Raw genomic sequence first — 20896 nt, 5'->3', positions numbered from 1 at the left:
AAAAAATATGCAAATTAGATCAATGCAGATATTTGCTGCTATCCCTACCACCACCATGTCGATTTTATTCATATTTGGTATGATAACACCTTGGCATGAGTAGATCACAGGGACTGGATGTGCTTTTGGCAATAATGACCAGACCCTCCCCAAAATATGCAAATTAGATCAATGCAGTTATTTGCTGCTATTTCTACCACCACTGTGTCGATTTTATTCATATTTGGTATAATAACAGCTTGGCACATGTAGATGTGCTTTTGGCAATAATGACCACACCCTCCCAAAAAATATGCAAATTAGATCAATGCAGATATTTGCTGCTATCCCTACCACCACCGTGTCGATTTTATTCATATTTGGTATGATTACACCTTGGCACGAGTAGATGTGCTTTTGGCAATGATGACTACACCGTCCTAAAAATATGCAAATTAGATCAATGTAGTTATTTGCTCTTATCCCAGCAACCATTGGGCCAATTTAGTTCATATTTGGTAGGATTAAATATTCAGTAATGACCACGCTCTCCAAAAAATATGCATATTAGATCAATGCAGTTATTTGCTGCTATCTCTACCACCACCATGTCGATTTTATTCATATTTGGTATGATAACACCTTGGCACGAGTAGATGTGCTTTTTGCAATAATGACCACACCCTCCCACCCTGATTTTGAAACAAACCCAGGTCCTGGTAATATACCAAGACCTGAATTAACAAATGTCATGTACATCAAGGTTCTTGAGCACGTATACATGTATGACAAATAGTTTTGTTGCACTTGTGTACTCTGAGATTCTGAACATGGGTCAGTGGAAGTTTTTAGTTGTCAGTACAAAACTAGATTATGGGAAATCACTTTATGATGAGTTGTACCCACATAGAGTACATATTCATTCACCTGTTTGCAGATGTTCCTTGTACTACTTTATAATCAAATAATGGGGACTGTGACATTCATGTCTTGTTAAATTGTCAGGTCACATTGAATAATCAACTACATTGTCTTTCACTTCTTTGAGTTAATGTATTATGTCTAAACACTAGCCAGTCTTTGTCACAGGCTATGATTAGGGCACTTATTGCAGCTGTCAAATGCATCTTTTACAACAAAGTCATCTGATAAATAGGTCAAACCAACAGTAGATTGGTAAATCTCACCCCTAGAGACGAGCAAAGGACCTAGATTGAAAACACTTTATGGAGCGGCACTATGGGAGTTATAATTCATACCATGATGCAGAAAAACTAAGAGCAGAAAATCATGAGAACATACAAGGCTCTTGAAGTGATTGTGTTTAACAAATCTATGTAGCCACAAATTAATTAAATACCATGAAGAAAAGGAACTGGGCTCAGTCAAATGAGTTACTGCTCAGGTTAATTAATTTCACTTTTAGAAATAGCATATCAGTGAGAGTCCTGCTATTTTATTATGATTATATGATTATATATGATTATATGATTATATATTATAAATGATTATATCTTGCCTCAACCTCTAGTCAGTGTTTATGGATTCAAAAGTACCATTATTTTCCAAGTGGGAGTGCTTAACTGTAAGCAGCATTACTCTACTATTGGCAACATTTTATTTTATTTGTCAGGCAAGACCCAGTATGCCATTAACAATCTTTGACAGTAAATCCATCATTGATGTACCTACTCATAGATCTTTGAATGTGATTCTACAAGAGCCATAGTGACAGACGACCTATTCGCCAATGTACAAATTCACCATGAGAGTCACCAATACTTACCCTTCATGATACAAAGTACCAGTGTTTGGTCTTTGAGTATTCACAAAGTTATTGTAAGTTTTATATAGAATCACCATGGCTACACAGTCAATACACAAAATCAACAGCAAATGGTGCTATTTATTCACAAAACAATCTTGCACCGTCATGGATTTCATAGCAAACTGATAAAAGTAGTTTCCAATGCATTTGCAGAAATTGGTGTTTCTAGGTTCAACGCGCTGGGTCCAGAAATTCGGTAAGGGGGTGTGTGCTCCTATTGACGTGGTCGAAGGCACCTCTGGTACGCTGTGTTTGTCAATTTATTTGTCAATTATTTTTGTTTGGGGCTGGGGGCGCTACAGGGTCTAGTAAGGCCCTCGCTAACATGGTGCACTAAGGTCAGACACCTAGATAGTGTGCTCCATAGCCAAGTAGAGGACTTTGTTAGCGTTTTGTTCCCCAAGTGACCCTCTGAATATACTCGATTTAGGCGTTAGTATTATGGGCATAGTGGAAATAGTCACTGCATTGTTTAAGGATCAAAGATCAATTATTCAATCCCTAATATCAGTAATCCAGGTAATATGAAGCGTTGAGATGTCACAAAACTTACAGGAGGTTCAAAACATTGTTCAGGTGCCGCAAGAAAAGAAAAAAAAGCTTATAAGTTTGAAAAATGATTGGCAAGTGGACTGGGAACAGCCTCATCCTGCGGGGAAGCCACTAAAAAAAACTTCAAATTTTACCGATGTGTGACATATCCGCTGATCCCAATGCATATGCAAGAGATTCAATGTTGATATCATTGATTGAAGTGATTGGTGTTGGGGATCTACTATTTTTTTTTTCATGCAAAAAAACTTTACACCCATCTGGGAGGTGTTGCATGACACATTTGGTTGAAATAATTGTCTCATTTGCATTTATGAGCAATTTGAATGAAAAACTCGTATTTTCAGTAAAATTATGCCAAAATGATTTCCGATAGCATAGTAGTTCTGAATTGACTGATTCTATCATTACGAGTTGAAAATTAATTGAAAAACATAAACGAAATACACTGGAAATAGCAGTCTTCTCGTTCTTATAAGAGCCTTGGATGCAGGTTCGCATAATTATTATGTCAACAAGATACGATGATGGGAATGTTAGTTTTCACAGTCATCTTGTTGCGATTCGCGAAAAAATTGCGGAACTGTCTTTGGACGGACGGCTTATGCTAACACAGTGAAAAAGGTTGAACGCCGAAAACTTGTGTGTACCATCGATACTGTCCCGTATTTGTCAACCATTTATGGTGCTATCACGAAAACTTGTGTGTACCATCGATACTGTCCCGTATTTGTCAACCATTTATGGTGCTATCACGAAAACTTGTGTGTACCATCGATACTGTCCCGTATTTGTCAACCATTTATGGTGCTATCACGAAAACTTGTGTGTACCATCGATACTGTCCCGTATTTGTCAACCATTTATGGTGCTATCACGAAAACTTGTGTGTACCATCGATACTGTCCCGTATTTGTCAACCATTTATGGTGCTATCACGAAAACTTGTGTGTACCATCGATACTGTCCCGTATTTGTCAACCATTTATGGTGCTATCACGAAAACTTGTGTGTACCATCGATACTGTCCCGTATTTGTCAACCATTTATGGTGCTATCACGAAAACTTGTGTGTACCATCGATACTGTCCCGTATTTGTCAACCATTTATGGTGCTATCACGAAAACTTGTGTGTACCATCGATACTGTCCCGTATTTGTCAACCATTTATGGTGCTATCACGAAAACTTGTGTGTACCATCGATACTGTCCCGTATTTGTCAACCATTTATGGTGCTATCACGAAAACTTGTGTGTACCATCGATACTGTCCCGTATTTGTCAACCATTTATGGTGCTATCACGAAAACTTGTGTGTACCATCGATACTGTCCCGTATTTGTCAACCATTTATGGTGCTATCACGAAAACTTGTGTGTACCATCGATACTGTCCCGTATTTGTCAACCATTTATGGTGCTATCACGAAAACTTGTGTGTACCATCGATACTGTCCCGTATTTGTCAACCATTTATGGTGCTATCACGAAAACTTGTGTGTACCATCGATACTGTCCCGTATTTGTCAACCATTTATGGTGCTATCACGAAAACTTGTGTGTACCATCGATACTGTCCCGTATTTGTCAACCATTTATGGTGCTATCACGAAAACTTGTGTGTACCATCGATACTGTCCCGTATTTGTCAACCATTTATGGTGCTATCACGAAAACTTGTGTGTACCATCGATACTGTCCCGTATTTGTCAACCATTTATGGTGCTATCACGAAAACTTGTGTGTACCATCGATACTGTCCCGTATTTGTCAACCATTTATGGTGCTATCACGAAAACTTGTGTGTACCATCGATACTGTCCCGTATTTGTCAACCATTTATGGTGCTATCACGAAAACTTGTGTGTACCATCGATACTGTCCCGTATTTGTCAACCATTTATGGTGCTATCACGAAAACTTGTGTGTACCATCGATACTGTCCCGTATTTGTCAACCATTTATGGTGCTATCACGAAAACTTGTGTGTACCATCGATACTGTCCCGTATTTGTCAACCATTTATGGTGCTATCACGAAAACTTGTGTGTACCATCGATACTGTCCCGTATTTGTCAACCATTTATGGTGCTATCACGAAAACTTGTGTGTACCATCGATACTGTCCCGTATTTGTCAACCATTTATGGTGCTATCACGAAAACTTGTGTGTACCATCGATACTGTCCCGTATTTGTCAACCATTTATGGTGCTATCACGAAAACTTGTGTGTACCATCGATACTGTCCCGTATTTGTCAACCATTTATGGTGCTATCACGAAAACTTGTGTGTACCATCGATACTGTCCCGTATTTGTCAACCATTTATGGTGCTATCACGAAAACTTGTGTGTACCATCGATACTGTCCCGTATTTGTCAACCATTTATGGTGCTATCACGAAAACTTGTGTGTACCATCGATACTGTCCCGTATTTGTCAACCATTTATGGTGCTATCACGAAAACTTGTGTGTACCATCGATACTGTCCCGTATTTGTCAACCATTTATGGTGCTATCACGAAAACTTGTGTGTACCATCGATACTGTCCCGTATTTGTCAACCATTTATGGTGCTATCACGAAAACTTGTGTGTACCATCGATACTGTCCCGTATTTGTCAACCATTTATGGTGCTATCACGAAAACTTGTGTGTACCATCGATACTGTCCCGTATTTGTCAACCATTTATGGTGCTATCACGAAAACTTGTGTGTACCATCGATACTGTCCCGTATTTGTCAACCATTTATGGTGCTATCACGAAAACTTGTGTGTACCATCGATACTGTCCCGTATTTGTCAACCATTTATGGTGCTATCACGAAAACTTGTGTGTACCATCGATACTGTCCCGTATTTGTCAACCATTTATGGTGCTATCACGAAAACTTTGGGGATTAGCCGGAAAAAAATAACCGCAGGTCGAACCAGTACTGCGAGAGTTCTTACGTCGACAAGAGGTTGAACTTTTGTTTCAATCACCTTATAGTCCGCAGTTCAACGTATGTGAATTCTGTTTTCGTTATTTAAATGTGTATCTGAAAGATAACGAGGTGTACACGTACAATTTCACTCGCCATTGCGGATGTTCTGGTTAACATTGGACGGGGTGCATGCCGACAATTTGCTTTCGACTGTGGCTATGTCTAAACCGTGGATGTCATTTTAACTATTGCTTTTCTCTAAGAGACAAATCAAACTTTTCAGAGCCACAATATCCTCCGAAAAAGAACTACCGCTAATACGTGTGAAAATGTCTGTGTATAAATTCGTTTGTATGTGTGTTTTTTTCAATTGTAATACTGTACCACATTCACACTGAAATAAAAACTCGTACAAAATATGAATATTGTGTTTGCGTTTCTTTTGCCCTTCCGTATATTAAAAAAAATGGAAAAAATACTGCCATGCAAGTGCGACATTCCCACGTATTTTAGTCAATTTTATTCAAATTATAAATAAATAAAATCTTCTCACAATACACTTCAGGTCTTGACTATGCATGGTAATATTTCCCTCTCGAAAATATAACTACATGTATATGGAACATGATCTGTGTTAAAAATAGCATAATAAAAACACCAAACATTCTTCATGTGAATTTTAAAGGGCTGTAGTCGCCGCGCCACGCATGCGCGAGATATATAGATCTTGTATAAAAAAGATGGCGATTTTGACTGTAAAATCTCAGACAACTAATAGTTGTCTGAGGTAAAATTAACGCAATCGTCCAAGATTTAGCGTGACCCCCAAATCGCTTTTCGGTAAGAAAGTCCATGAGTTCTGTGCGAATATGGGTCTTATATAATTTCGGACTCTGAGCTTGTTAGTGAAAATACAGATAACTTCACGTGTGTTAGTGAGGCACATTCCACTACGTCATGGTTAGACCATTGTATTTCGTCTGTTGGTGCACATCGCTATATTACTGATATCGTATTTATGATGGTCTTTATTGTAGTCCAATGCCTGTGACCCCAAAATACAGATTGCATAAACAAATAAATAAAACATGCTGTAAAGTCACTCAATGTTTTTTGTAAATGTCATATCTTAGTTTTAAGGAATGATACAAATAAGCTGCCGTGGATTGTAGTATGTTACTGTCAAATGTCTTCAAACTTATTATATGAAGGCAATATAAAATAGTATCTTTGAATGTATTTTTCCCTAATAACCTCAAAAAAATTAACAAATTAATAGTAAATGGTATTCATCTTCAATTTCAAAATGATTGCATAATAGACAGACTCGGCCACTTCTTTCAATACCACTTTTTCTTATTGGTTTCTGTCCTGGGACAATGAGCAGAGCAACGAAAACGCGATAACACACAGACGTGAGCGGGGACAGACACGGAAAATAAATATCGTTCGGGTTCAAGGCGAATTTTAAAATTTGGACATTAGCATATGATCAGATGCAACGTAGTCATAAATACAATGGATATCTGTAAAAAAAATGTGGGAATTTTACAGATATCCATTTTATTTATGACTGTGTTGCATCTGATCATATGCTAATGTCCATTGTGTGCGAGTCCCAAAAGTTGATTCACACCAACTGCCAATCCTCGAACCAGGCTACAGCACGTAACACATTAAATGGACTAAAGCTCAACCACGTAATTTGATAAGATATACAAAGCTCACTGAACTATACTTGAAAACCATTGCTATTCTAGAGGAAGCCATTCACTGCTCAAATATTAATTGTGTAAAGATAGTAAACATTGTTACAGTAGTTCTACAAAGATATTGTGACGGTATTGAGAAAAGCAGAACATTTATCGTTTAATGTTAAATCCACGGTTAGTTTTGTTTCAGTCCCTGGCAGGAATGATGTTGTTAAAGACGCCCATGATAGGACTCGTGGTTGCTTTCTTGCGCTGTGAGATGCGGGAAAACACACTGCACTGCTATTTTGAATTCCGTGATCACTGATCGATATAAAGCAAAAGTTCAAAATTACATCTCTGACCTTGATAATAATGGTAATTATGTATCTAGTGCGGATATTGTGGAGATTATCGGTATGTTTCCAGCTCCGTCACATGATTTTGATGGTTTCTGCGCTGAAAATCTCAAGTATTCTAACTAAATGTACATTTGTCTATGTGTATCTCAGCCATGTTTACCCATGGCTATATCCCCCCCTGAGATGTCAAGCGTTCTTCTACTCCAATCCTCTATTGAAACATAAAAATGGAGATGTAACCAGCAAGAACAACTACCGTCCTATTGCTATTACAACAGTACGATCAAAACGAGTGGAACATTTATTTCTTGAGATGTGAACTATACCTCATGGCTACCAGCAATCAATTTTACTGCTGCCGATTGTGGTACACGTACCGTAAATCCAACATGAACGCTCTAAAGTATGTTACAATAATGCATTCCGCAAGTGACTGTAGCACTGGTACTATGTTCGTTACAAACCGTTTTCATGTATTTATAGTAATCTCATTCTCAAATTTAATGAACGTGTTCAGATGTTGTCAAATCGTCTGCTTTGGAGCCTGTATAATTCTGATATACGCTAAAAGTCAGTACTTTTCCAACCCTGAAAAAAGCAGCTGTACTAACTTTTATTCTTTATTTGTTTGTTTTGTTCTGCTACAATATAATAATATATCCATTTGTGCTGTTTTTCAGGGTTCTGTATTCATTTTCAGAAAAGTGCGCCATCACATGACACACACGGATTGCTCGGCTAGGGGATCAAAACAACTATTTGGTGTTAGCTAGCTAGCTAAGGTGTCAGCCTCGTTTTCAGACGTCAACAAGAGTAAGTCAGTTTGTCAGAAGAAATGCCAAGAGGGTGATTCTTCATCGTATTTGGCAGATCCTGTCGCAAAAAGTGCCTCATATAAACTGTCTGCCGAAGAAGTAAAGTCCGAAGTAACATTCTGATCTGTATAACATTCGAAGTCAATTTTCTTGGTAACTAATCGTGTACGTCCGAGGTAATTTTTTGTCATATTCTGAATCAGTTTCAACTTTTCCCTGGTTCTGAAGACCTCGTGTGACCTGTCAAATAGTATGTCGTATGCTGAAATTATAGTATACCACATGATCTGTTGCGCAGATTTAATTCGAAGAAAAATGAATTTGCTGTTGTGTCGTAGTATATAAAAATACCAAATAGCCTTGATGTTTCTTTTATGCGATGACCATTATTATTGCTGAATGCATTGAGGCAGAACAGCTGCTTTAGAACACGTTGTCTTTGAAGCATTAGAAAAGTTGTCAAGTTGAAACAAATTCTTTGTCCATTTCGTAATATTAATGTGCACTGAATGACGATATTAAGAGGGTTGAACGTGTTTGTTTTTGTAATACCAATATTTTTGAATTAATTTAATTAATTTGTATTTATTATTTAATGATTAACATTTTAAATTTATTTTTATTTTACAAATAAAATGTCACCAGAATACAAAGTTACAGTAAAGTCTGACTAAAACTTGTAATTCAGCCACTCAAACAATTTAATTTATAATATTTTTGATGCGATTAATTTATCATCCAGTTTTAAATTAGTAATATCATTTGGATACAAGCGGCGTCATAACTGTGTGAAGTTTATCTTCTCAGGACGATTAGTAATTTCAACCACTTCTTTTGCATAACTGATGTGTTCCAAACATCGTTATCAGATTACAACGATAAAACAATATGTATTATCCATTATTATTCTTTGGTGCAATCCCAGGGTTTGGAAGGTTCCCCTTTAAGGTAGCGAGAAGGTTTTGTGACGTTTTTAAATAAAACATTCTCTGTCTGTTGTCTCGTTCAGAACAGTAATTTAGGTTATATATATCAAAAGACTAAGTATAGAGGTGCAAGTTCGCACAAACTGGACAGACATTGTTTACATAATTATCACGTGACATCAAAAATGGCGAACCTTGTAAAAATGACTAAGTACGCGATTGCGAGAGCACACTGCAGAATTTCCTGGTGAAATTTAAGTTATGCATTGTCCGTAATCAAGTCCATTGAAATGCGTCTCCGATAATCAAAAGACCTATTATTCCGATTTCTATGCAGGTTTGTTTTTTTGTCCCCAAATTATTTTATACTTGGCACCTTTAACAGACTATTATTCTGTGACAAAGCATTTTCTTTAAAAACCCAGACATATTTCGCACCATCATTATCTTTTGAACGATAACTGCGAGTTTGAATGTCCTAGTCCGAACGCACTTGATTTGGCGGCGGTCCCAATGAGTCATTCTCGATCAAAACTTCAACTCGAGAAAAACGCGAAAAACAGTTTTGGTTAATAAAACACTGTAGATTTGCTGCATTATTATAAATATACACTAACAATGGCCAAACATATTAACCACTGATATCATAGAACTCATAAAGAGTGTCAGATAATGAATAATTTCAAGCTCGAGCGCGAAAAATGAAGAAAACTGCTGGCATTTGAGTCCGTACTCCAGGAACGTTCGGGTTTTCCATTGTTATGCAAATGAACAACGAGGGATAATCCTCTGACAAACATTACTGTCCCACTGCACACGCTGACAGTTTACAAACAAGCTAATCCTTCAAGTGTCTCAGATAAGACATCTAATAAAACGGTTTTCATGGTGAAACAAAATGGCCGATGTTTGAAAAAAAATTGCTGTGTCAGAGTGCGACACTGAGTGGCAGATTTTTCTGTGCCTCGTCTGTCAACGCTTTCTTTCTTTTCTTCGCCATTGAGTTAGAAAAAAAATGTATTAGTAAAATAGAATATTGACTTGGAAAATAAAACGATTTAAAAGAAAGTTGTGCAAAGTTACAGTACTCCTTTCGCACAACCTCCCGCCCGCTTCCGCTTTCCAATCACCTTTTTCTCTCGCTTTTGCGACCGCTTGTTGAATTCGACCGGACAATTTCCGCTTTATTTTCGACCGCGCAAACCCCGAAATATCACCGCCCACCTGCTCGCTCCCGCGCATTTAAAATTCGGACTAACAGAATAATTTCCGAGGTTCACATTGTCTTATAATTGTCTTTCTGGTTTTTATAGATGTTGAACAGCTGACAAAAGTTCAAATACTTTTTGTTTTAACTATATATAATTATATGCACGCAACCTGTCCCTTTGACCTCGATTTGGCTTGGACTGAATATTTTATTTTAAACAATATTCTGACGTGAAATACAAAATGTATTTCAACACAAGTACGACAGGGTTGTCTGGGGTTTCTTTCCTGATTGTTGAGTCTTCGCAATGTGTTTTGTATAATTATTGTTGTTTTCCCCCGATGCTGAAGGACCGTAAAGCTAAATGGCAGTTACATGCATGGGCTGAGTGAAAGACAATATTTCTGAGCCTAAAATAAAACCTACATATGTTTGTCATGACAGTATGTTTGTAAATATCTAGAAAAATCTCGTCTTTCGTTGATAATTTCGATTGTTTGTTTGGAATGTCGATCCCCGTTGATAAACACGCATTGTTTGCAACTGGAAGCTTATCACCCGTTATATCAGAATCGTTAACAACAGAGTATACAGATAAGATGTTATCATTTAATTCCTTCCAAAGATAAACACTATGCAAATATCCACGAAACGGCAGTTGTAGTCTTTTCTGCTAGTGTTTTAAAACACTAATTTGAGCAACGTTATTTCGCAATTTCGATCTTTTGTAAACCTGGGGTGATGTATCAAGGTCTAAAGTAACAGTTTTATCAATTTTTGAAAAATCAAGAAAAAAGTGAAAATTTCCCTTCTCGCTACCTTAAGGCATTTGCAGGTTATGTACCTGACTGAATTTTATCTGGAATACCTAAAATCAATGTTTTGAATTCTGCCTTTGAACGCACTCAAAAACAACTAGCCTAGGTACTAGTAGTATGAAATATTCTATGTTCACTTGGATGCAGTGACAACGAATGCTATGAAATCTCATATAACATATATAAATTCAGAAAAAGAGGGACAGGAAAACTTGAGAAGTGGGTGTCCATCAATTTGATAGACTTGTTGATGCTCTAAGCTGCCAATACTGTTGCATTTGGTATACGATTCGATATTAAACAAAAATATAGTTTCTCTCATCTTCAATCAGTCCATCATATCCAATAAAATCACTCAAGTATAACTGTCTGTTCTTTCCTCAGTACCTGGATTTGGTATGTTGTATTCAGCAGATCACTCATCTAGTGTAGAGATATAGCATGATTACTAGCTGAAATTTCAGTAGAGAATGAGACTGGATGAACTACTTGTCTGGTAAACATTCGTATTCACGAGCCCGGAGACAATGTTTAGTTTTGTTGGAAATTAAATTGGATTTGATTGAAGTGGGGACTTCCTGTTCAGAATTCATATATATATTAAATGAAAACCAACTTGTTGTCAGTTAGGTGGTCTATTTACAAAATGGTATCTTCATTTGTTGTTTCTCACACTGAATACCCAGACAGTTTTGATAACAATTGCAACAATGTAATTGTTGAACATTGAAATCTGATAACGATGTTTAGAATGTGTCAGTTTAACATAATTCAACTAACTCTTAATGATTGCATATATATACATACGATACAAATGTTAATGTCATACACAATTATGTAGAAAACGCATTAATCACTTGCAGGACTGTGTCTTCATGATTACATCTTGTTTTTCACTTTTCATCAGGATCTAAGATGGCCGCTGCAGATGACAACTTGTGGTACAGTTCATCCCCTAATGGAAGTAGTTTCTATGACAACAGTTTTATTGAATCCCAATCAAAGAATGTCAATGTAAAGAAGAATCATCATGCTATTGAATTACTGGCAGCTATGAAAGATATGAAAGATGAGAGTGACTTGATTGATTTGAACATCCAAGTAGGTAATAGGATTGTTAAGTGCCACAAGGCCTTGTTGGTTGCTGGCAGTCCGTATTATGATGATAATATAAGTGGAGAAGTGAATCAAGAAACACTTGGTGTTGTTGAAAAGGTACTGGGATCAGACATCGTGCATCACATCATAAATTACATCTACACGGGATCTTTATTGATCACCAAAGACAACGCATCCAATTTGCTGCAAGCTTGTTATCAACACAATATTTTCCGTGGTAAAGCTGTTGAAAGTGCAGTTAGTGATTTTCTGGCCAGGCAAACACTTAATACATGTAAGAACATCGAAGAATCAGAATATAAATTTGATGAGTTTCATTTTGCTTCTGAAATACTGAAAATTCTTAATCAGCAAAGGAGCGATGAAATGCTAACAGATATTGTTATTGCAGTTGGTGATCAGGAGTTCCCTTGTCATAAGTTTGTGTTGGCTGCTACAAGTGCATACTTCAAAGCAATGTTTTCTAGTAAGATGCGAGAAACTTATGAGGGAACAGTTTCACTTGAAGGCCTGCATCCAAGCATCATGAAAATCTTGGTTAACTTCACATATACTGGAAAACTAACGATTAATTGTGAGAATGTTCAAGAGATTTTAAGAACCGCTTGTTATTTGCAGCACCAATCAGCAATGGCTGCCTGCACAGAATTCGTGAAAGATGAACTTCACCCTTCAAATTGTTTGGGAATTTTACAGTTTGCAATAACTGTTGGATGTCAACAACTGTGTGAAACAGCCATGGCTTATTCTCTTCATCATTTTGTAGATTTGCAAAAGTTTGAAGAATTCAAAGAAACAACGTTTCAGATTATTTGCCAGCTCATTGATGATGATGATTTAAATGTCCCGAAGGAAGAAGATGTTTATACAGCAGTGATGATGTGGATAGAATACGACAGTGAAAATAGACAGTACTTCTTGAGTGAATTGCTCAAAAGAATACGGTTAACTTTAGTGGATGCATCATTTATGGAACAGATTGAGAATGACCCGCTTATCCTTGGATGCCCATGTGCTATTCAGATTGTCAATAAGATAAAGAATTTAAGGCATGCACTCCACAAAGGGGAGAAAGTTCGGGACAGGCGAATGAAGTTACGATTCTCAATGAAGACAGAAATTCTGGTTACTGTCTGTGGCTTCACTGACAATCAACAGTGGGTACGCAATGTGCGATATTACAATCCTGACAATGGACTGTGGAATGAGTTGGCCCCATTTCCTGGCCGTAATCAACGATTTCAATGTGTGGCTGTTGATAATGATATCTACGTCATTGGAGGGCAGGCAGATCACCATGCAGCTCATTTATCAGAAACTTTATCTGATGTTTGGAAGTATAGCTCTATTACTGATACGTGGACTCAAGTCACAAGTTTAAACAAACCAAGACATGGTCATGGAGCAGCAGTACTTAATGGAAAGATCTATGTTGTGGGAGGAAAGATTGGATGGTCCAAGAAATTCAACGATGTTGAAAGATACGATCCGCAGTTAAATATATGGACAACAATTGGGCGGATCAAAGGGCACTTTGTAGAGAAACCTACTGCTGTTGCACATGATGGAAAGCTTTACATCAAGGGGTATTTTTACCGCGATCCTGATATGTTATATTGCTTTGATCCAAGTACTAACACTTGGAGTCAAACAATTGTAAATCATTGTATCCATGGTGATGGAGTTGAAAATGCTTATACTATTAATGATCATATTTATTATTTGATTTACCGTGGTTTTGATAATTGTATCAGCGCTTACCATGTGCCTTCATCTACTCACGTGCTGGGCAGTGTGATGCCGGGGGGGAAATACCTACACTCCTATGGTATGTCAAATATTGGTCAAAATATTGTAGTAACTGGAGGTAGTCGATTAGATGCAGGAATTAATATTCCCTATGTGGATTGCTATAATCCCGAGATTAACTCGTGGATTAGAATAGCAGTTATGCCTTTACCGCTCTGTGAACATGGATGTGTCACAATCCATAAATACATACCTAATTTCCATGGTGATTAGTCACAATTCTCGTTTCATTATTCATGGCCAAGAGATTGCCTGAATAGATTGAACATGTACCTCCTGAGACAGAACTGTGCTGCTCATTGGGGGACCCAGCAAGACTTGATATTTAGTAAAGTTTTTTTTTACTACTAGCATTCATAAACGTATTTAAAAGATATGCAAATATAATTTAGGTTGTAAATACATGTATTTATAAATATATTTGCAATTTACGTGATATCCTGGAGTATGTGAATGAGGATTTAGTTTGCAAACTGAGGCATAATTGGTTTTCCTGGGTATTTCGCATGCAAGTGAGGATTTAGTTTGCAAAGTTAGGCATAATTGGTTTTCCTGGGTATTTCGCATGCAAGTGAGGATTTAGTTTGCAAAGTTAGGCATAATTGGTTTTGCTGGGCATTTCGCACGCAAGTGAGGATTTAGTTTGCAAAGTTAGGCAATTTGGTTTTCCTGGGTTTTTGTCATGCAAGTGAGGATTTAGTTTGCAAACTTAAGCATAATTGGTTATGCTGGGCATTTCGCATGCAAGTGAGGATTTAGTTTGCAAAGTTAGGCATAATTGGTTTTGCTGGGCATTTCGCATGCAAGTGAGGATTTAGTTTGCAAAGTTAGGCAATTTGGTTTTCCTGGGGTTTTGGCATGCAAGTGAGGATTTAGTTTGCAAACTTAGGCATAATTGGTTTTGCTGGGCATTTCGCATGCAAGTGAGGATTTAGTTTGCAAAGTTAGGCATAATTGGTTTTGCTGGGCATTTCGCATGCAAGTGAAGGTTTAGTTTGCAAAGTTAGGCTTATTAAGTTAGGTATAATTGGTTTTCCTGGGAGTTTACATAAAAGTTGAAATTCACTTTGCAAGGTTAGGCATAATTAATATTTATTTGTATTTGCATAAAGTTGGATTGATTTTGGTACAATTCATGTCTTCAGGGATTTTGTATGAAATAGGATTGATTATGCAATAGTTATTTAGATATCTTTAAAGAGAGATATGAAACAAAGAAAAGCAATCTTTCCGCACTATTTCAATTTCTTTATAGCCAGAAATACTTTAGTGAGAAAGTCAAAAAAACAATTTTAACTAATTTGTAATTTACATTTTATGAATACCAAAGTACAAGTTTTCATTTGTTAGCTGTATGTTTGTGTCAAACTTTTTATCAGGTTGACATCTACTCTATAAATGTTAATGCATATTTGAGGTAGCTTCAGTGATAATAGTTGATTCCAAGAAAATGTTTTTTTACCTGTTATCAATCTTGCCTCAAAATTGTTGTTTTCACTGCCAATTTACCAAAGTGTAGTTATGGTAACCGATTATTTATATTTGTTTCATGAATTCAGACAACACAGCTTTAAAAATAACCCACATATGGTTATTAACCCTTTTTTAGCCAATATATATTTTGTGTTATCCTACCGACACCATAAAAAACCATGTGAAAATAGAGGGCATTTTTGCCTGATACCTTAAAATACCATAGCCATTTTTGCACATTGTCTCTTTTGGTTTTACATCTCCCGAACTTTAGATTATGGAATATTCTTACAACTTCTTGTATGCATTATATCTATTATGATGTCCTTTATGTATTATACTACTTTTATGAAATAAACGAAAGGTATTTTTCTAGTCATCACTAAAAAATCACACATGGCTTTTTATGGATTGGGCCATATTGCTGTTGGTATGGATTTATGGTTTATTATGGTATCAGCTATTATGGACATTATGGTTTTTTATGGTCAAATTTGTCACACTTGGATTGAATATGGTAATTTATGGCATTTTATATGATACTTGATTGTGAAATGGTATATTATGGCTTCAGATTAAAAATTTTATGGTAATATATGGTGTCAGAGTTCACTAAACCACGTGTTACTATACCATCAAGATTTCATTAAAATTTGATACACAGGTGCAAATCTGTTTGGACTAATGACATATTTTTGCTTCTATCTGTCCAGACGTTTTTGTTTATCATATTTATACTTAGTTTTTCTTTAGCCAAAATATATCAGTGGTCAAACTGTAGAAATGTTCATTTCTTTTGATAAACAAATTCTTCTTGTGCCGCTAGTCTATAAACAAATGAAGATCATTAACATTTTCAAAATGACAGCTGTTTTAGCCCATAAAAAGGTTACTACACGGGCAGTACATGTAAATGCTAAATCTGTTGACATCATTTTGAGTTTCAAAATTATTCAGAGTTTAACAGAATTTGATCGTATTTAGGTAATTATATTTTCTCAAATAAAAACCTGAAGCCATATTTTACCATAACATGGTATTTTATGGTCCAATGATTTCCTTTCCCAAGCCATAAAAACCCATATTTTCTGGCAGAATACTTATTCCTTCTGAAACCATAAAGTACCATATTTTGTGGTCCTGAGGTTATGATAAAATAAACGTGTATTCCCCAAACCATATTTTACCATAACATGGTATTTTATGAACCAACGATTTCCTTTCCCAAGCCATAAAAACCCATATTATCTGGCTGAGTACTTATTCCTTCTGAAACCATAAAGTACCATATCTTTAATTATTACTGTAGCCATACAATGCCATAAGATAAATGCCCTACGTTCTGCACAATCTGAACGCATAAAATACCATATAATTGATTTTAGACTGGAAACACCCCAAGCCATACAAAACCATATTTTGGGGGGTAACATTTTTTTGGACCCCCCAAATTCAAATTCTCAAGTAGCATAGTTACTTGATAAACCATGACTTACTCTTTTAGGCAAGTTCACTTTTATCTCTGGTTTCATGATTTATTAACAAAATTCACAGCTGTCATGTTTATCGTAATTAGCATATTTTTGTAACCCTCCTCTAATCGTACAATTTAATTTATGTGTCTGAATTTCATGAAATGAGAAGACAATATTCTATTCTAAATGGAAAACCAAGTTTAATGTCAATTTGATTACTTAAAAGGCAGTACTTGACAATTGAAATTGGTTGAAATTACACAAAAAGTCTTGGCTAGTTAGTGTGAAATGTATGCTGGGAAAATAGGTGTCCATTTTTCACATGGTATTTTATGGCATCGGTAAGAAGAGGGATAAAGATATACTGATGGTATCCTCACTATGAAAGCACTACCAAACAAACAAACTCAGAAGGTGATGATTCAGCAGTTTGGGGGGCTGAGATTTATTTTTTATGTATATGTATTTTTTATAAAGTTTATAGTTAAAATTTATAATTTTATAAGAATTTACATTTATTTTATATTTAAATACGTAAGAAGATTTATTAGTTGTAAAGAATGATTTGTGCCACTCTTCATAAAATGATACAAAGTGTTGACAGAATAGTGTATAAGTGTATCATTAAATGGATTTTTTCACTCTAAATTTTTAGTTTCATTTTATGATCGTGGTAATGCTTGTTGTTTTATTTTTTTATCAGATTTTATGAGTATTAATTATCATAGCATTAGTGCTGGATGTAACTATGGTAACTGATGAAGATTCAACTCAAATAATTTGATGCTCACATCGAATAAGTTGCATACATTACTACCACAGTTTTACAGTGTGTATTTACATAAAAGAACACAATACAGGAATGACAGGCATTGCATTCTGGGAATATAATTCTTGCCTCAACTGTCTTGGATAAAATGAACACCAAGAAAGCGATAAAATCTAGTAAAATTGAAAATGACAAAAATCTGAACTTCCATTGAAATTATTTGCAGCATTTCATTACTGGTTTCATTTCAATTTTATTTGATGTCATTCTACTGTATATCATCCCCTACTGATAACAAACATGATGCTACATGGAATGTTGAAATATTATACTTTTTTTTTATCTTTTATTTGTGATTTGTACATAAATTTCACTAAGTTGATTATGCTCAAAATATTACCTGTACCCTAGAATCTATGCATCGTTTACTATATAGACTACACCATTAATGATGCAACATCAATGGTGACATCCAACCATAGTGAGAATAATACAAGGCAATATTGCCCCGGTTACACATGTCAACAATGTTGATGCCAAATTTAGAACAATTTTAAATGAGCTAAATATTATTTGCTGTTTTGGGATGTTTTTAAGATATGATTAAGATTTTAATTCATTGAACCGTTTTTTCTATTCTTATTATTGATGTTCTTTTTTTATCGCAGGTATTCTTTTGGTTAAAATTAGAAATAATTTCTACAGAACATTTACTAGGCTGATTATGCTCAAAATATAATCTAGAATCCATGGTTTGTTTACTATACAGACTACACCAATAATACCTTCCTATAGTGCTAGTAATATTTCATTACAAATCTTGATTTTTATACATGTCACACACTTATGGGATGAGTAATACCATACTCTATGTTCAAAGGCCACTTTGAATTGGCATGCTTGGAATATCCCATATATGTCTAGTATGTATGTTAATAGAATTTTTTTCAATCAACTATTAATATCTAATGGTTAAACATGATGAGATATTACTAGCAATGTAGCTAGGCATTGTGGAATGGTCCATACATTCTTGGCTATTGTTCTCATCTCTGTAAAATGGAATACTTCGTTCAGTATCTGTAGTCAGTTTTATATTTCACTGTCAGTATTACCTGTGACTGGCCGAAATTAATTAATACCGTTGTTTGGTCATGAACGTTTAAAAAAAGATGCCATATTTGATCTGTTGCATCTGCAATAGAGATGCATGAAATCCAAAACTGGTGGGATTTATTTAAGAGAAACTTTGTGCATCTGATAGAGGAAATACAATCCCACAGTAATAGTATATGGCATATGAATTATACAGTCTTACCAATTTTGAAAATAATTTCATTATTTTTGTTGTTGTGTATGCTCATGTATAATGTACATTTGAACATTTTATTGAAAACTACAGAAAGCATGTTTCCTATTTTACAATTATGTATGAATAGACAGGTGAATTTTGAAATGTTTGTTGCAATAAAATCAGTCAAGTTTGGTTGTCTTGTATTTTTGTTTTCATTAAACCATCAGGTACCATAATGCAACATGAATAAATGCCAGAATACATATTTACAGTCATTAAAGTTGCACTTTTTAGTGAAAATTGGGATCAACATAATACATGTATCAGTTCAGTGATTATTTCTTAAGTTATGAATAGTTATCAGTCAAATCCTTCAGGTACACTTTAAAGCACTGCAGCGTTGAAAGCGTCTTGTTCTAATTGTAATGTACACAATATACTGCATGTACAATGTGAAAGCATGAAAAAAATGTAGATGTTTATAAATTTCAATTGATGGTTTGAAAACAGCATAACCAATCACAATGCCTAAATTAAGAAGCAGAATACCACCCAGATATAATGTTTTTCACATTCATGGCAGTTGGCTTGGCCAATAATTGAAAGAACCTCCACTGCCTTGTCAGTAATGGACATTGTCAAACGGTTCTTTACTGCAGAATACCGCCCATATAAAATTTGTTCACATGCATGGCAGTTGGCGTGGCCAATGATTGAAAGAACCTCCACAGCCTTGTGGGTAATGGACATCACCAAACGGTTCTTTACCGCAGAATACCGCCCATATATAATGTTTTTCACATGCATGGCAGTTGGCTTGGCCAATGATTGAAAGAACCTTCACAGCCTTGTGGGTAATGGACATCACCAAACGGTTCTTTACCATAGAATACCGCCCATATATAATGTTTTCACATTCATGGCAGTTGGCTTGGCCAATGATTGAAAGAACCTTCACAGCCTTGTGAGTAATGGACATCACCAAACGGTTCTTTACCGCAGAATACCGCCCATATATAATGTTTTTCACATTCATGGCAGTTGGCTTGGCCAATGATTGAAAAAACCTTCACAGCCTTGTGGGTAATGGACATCACCAAATGGTTCTTTACCGCAGAATACCGCCCATATATAATGTTTTTCACATGCATGGCAGTTGGCTTGGCCCATGATTGAAAAAACCTTCACAGCCTTGTGGGTAATGGACATCACCAAACGGTTCTTTACTGCAGAATACCGCCCATATATAATGTTTTTCACATGCATGGCAGTTGGCTTGGCCAATGATTGAAAAAACCTTCACAGCCTTGTGGGTAATGGACATCACCAAACAGTTCTTTACCGCAGAATACCGCCCATATATAATGTTTTTCACATTCATGGCAGTTGGCTTGGCCAATGATTGAAAAAACCTTCACAGCCTTGTGGGTAATGGACATGTCGCATACGACTTATTTACCACTTCCGTGTCACTGAGAATGTTCTAGAACCGTACTGTGTCTGGGTGGAATATTCTAGATTTTTTTAGAAACTGGTTGAATAGGTAATAGAACACTGTAGGAGGCAATAGAAGGTAATGGATCATTCTAGAGATTTATAGTAAATTCCAGACTCATTATGTATGCTGATGTAATGGTCTATTTATAGATAGTGTGGGTATATACAAATGTATAGGGGAGTTGTTCAGCACTGAGATCAGATCGGAGATCTCGTTGAATTGTATTGGAGTTTAAGTATCTAGTTATTGGAGGTTTGGAGTTTTACCGCGTTATTGTACTTGATGTTTGCAGAGTATAATAATACCAGTACCAGTTGAAACCTCATCTGTTGGCTCCGTGTTCGTA

The 20896-nt window shown here is 35.9% G+C and overlaps 1 protein-coding gene across 2 annotated transcripts; it reads left to right on the top strand.

The window, feature by feature from the left end:
- The first annotated feature begins 8135 nt into the window (after positions 1–8135).
- Positions 8136–19244, top strand: LOC100368252 (kelch-like protein 38). Of its 2 annotated transcripts, none has more exons than XM_085500916.1 (2): positions 8136–8324; positions 12021–19244. In XM_085500916.1, the coding sequence occupies exon 2, from the start codon at positions 12029–12031 to the stop codon at positions 14252–14254; it is 2226 nt and encodes a 741-aa protein (XP_085357042.1). In that variant the 5' UTR covers positions 8136–8324; positions 12021–12028; the 3' UTR covers positions 14255–19244. The 2 variants fall into 2 exon arrangements, with proteins under 2 accessions (XP_085357042.1, XP_006825879.1); XM_006825816.3 differs by having other exon boundaries at positions 8136–8335.
- The last annotated feature ends 1652 nt before the right edge of the window (positions 19245–20896 follow it).

The sequence above is a fragment of the Saccoglossus kowalevskii genome, chromosome 1 (assembly GCF_978046115.1).
Source record: "Saccoglossus kowalevskii chromosome 1, keSacKowa6.1, whole genome shotgun sequence".
Classification (NCBI taxonomy): domain Eukaryota; kingdom Metazoa; phylum Hemichordata; class Enteropneusta; family Harrimaniidae; genus Saccoglossus; species Saccoglossus kowalevskii.
This window is presented reverse-complemented; position numbering and strand designations above follow the sequence as displayed.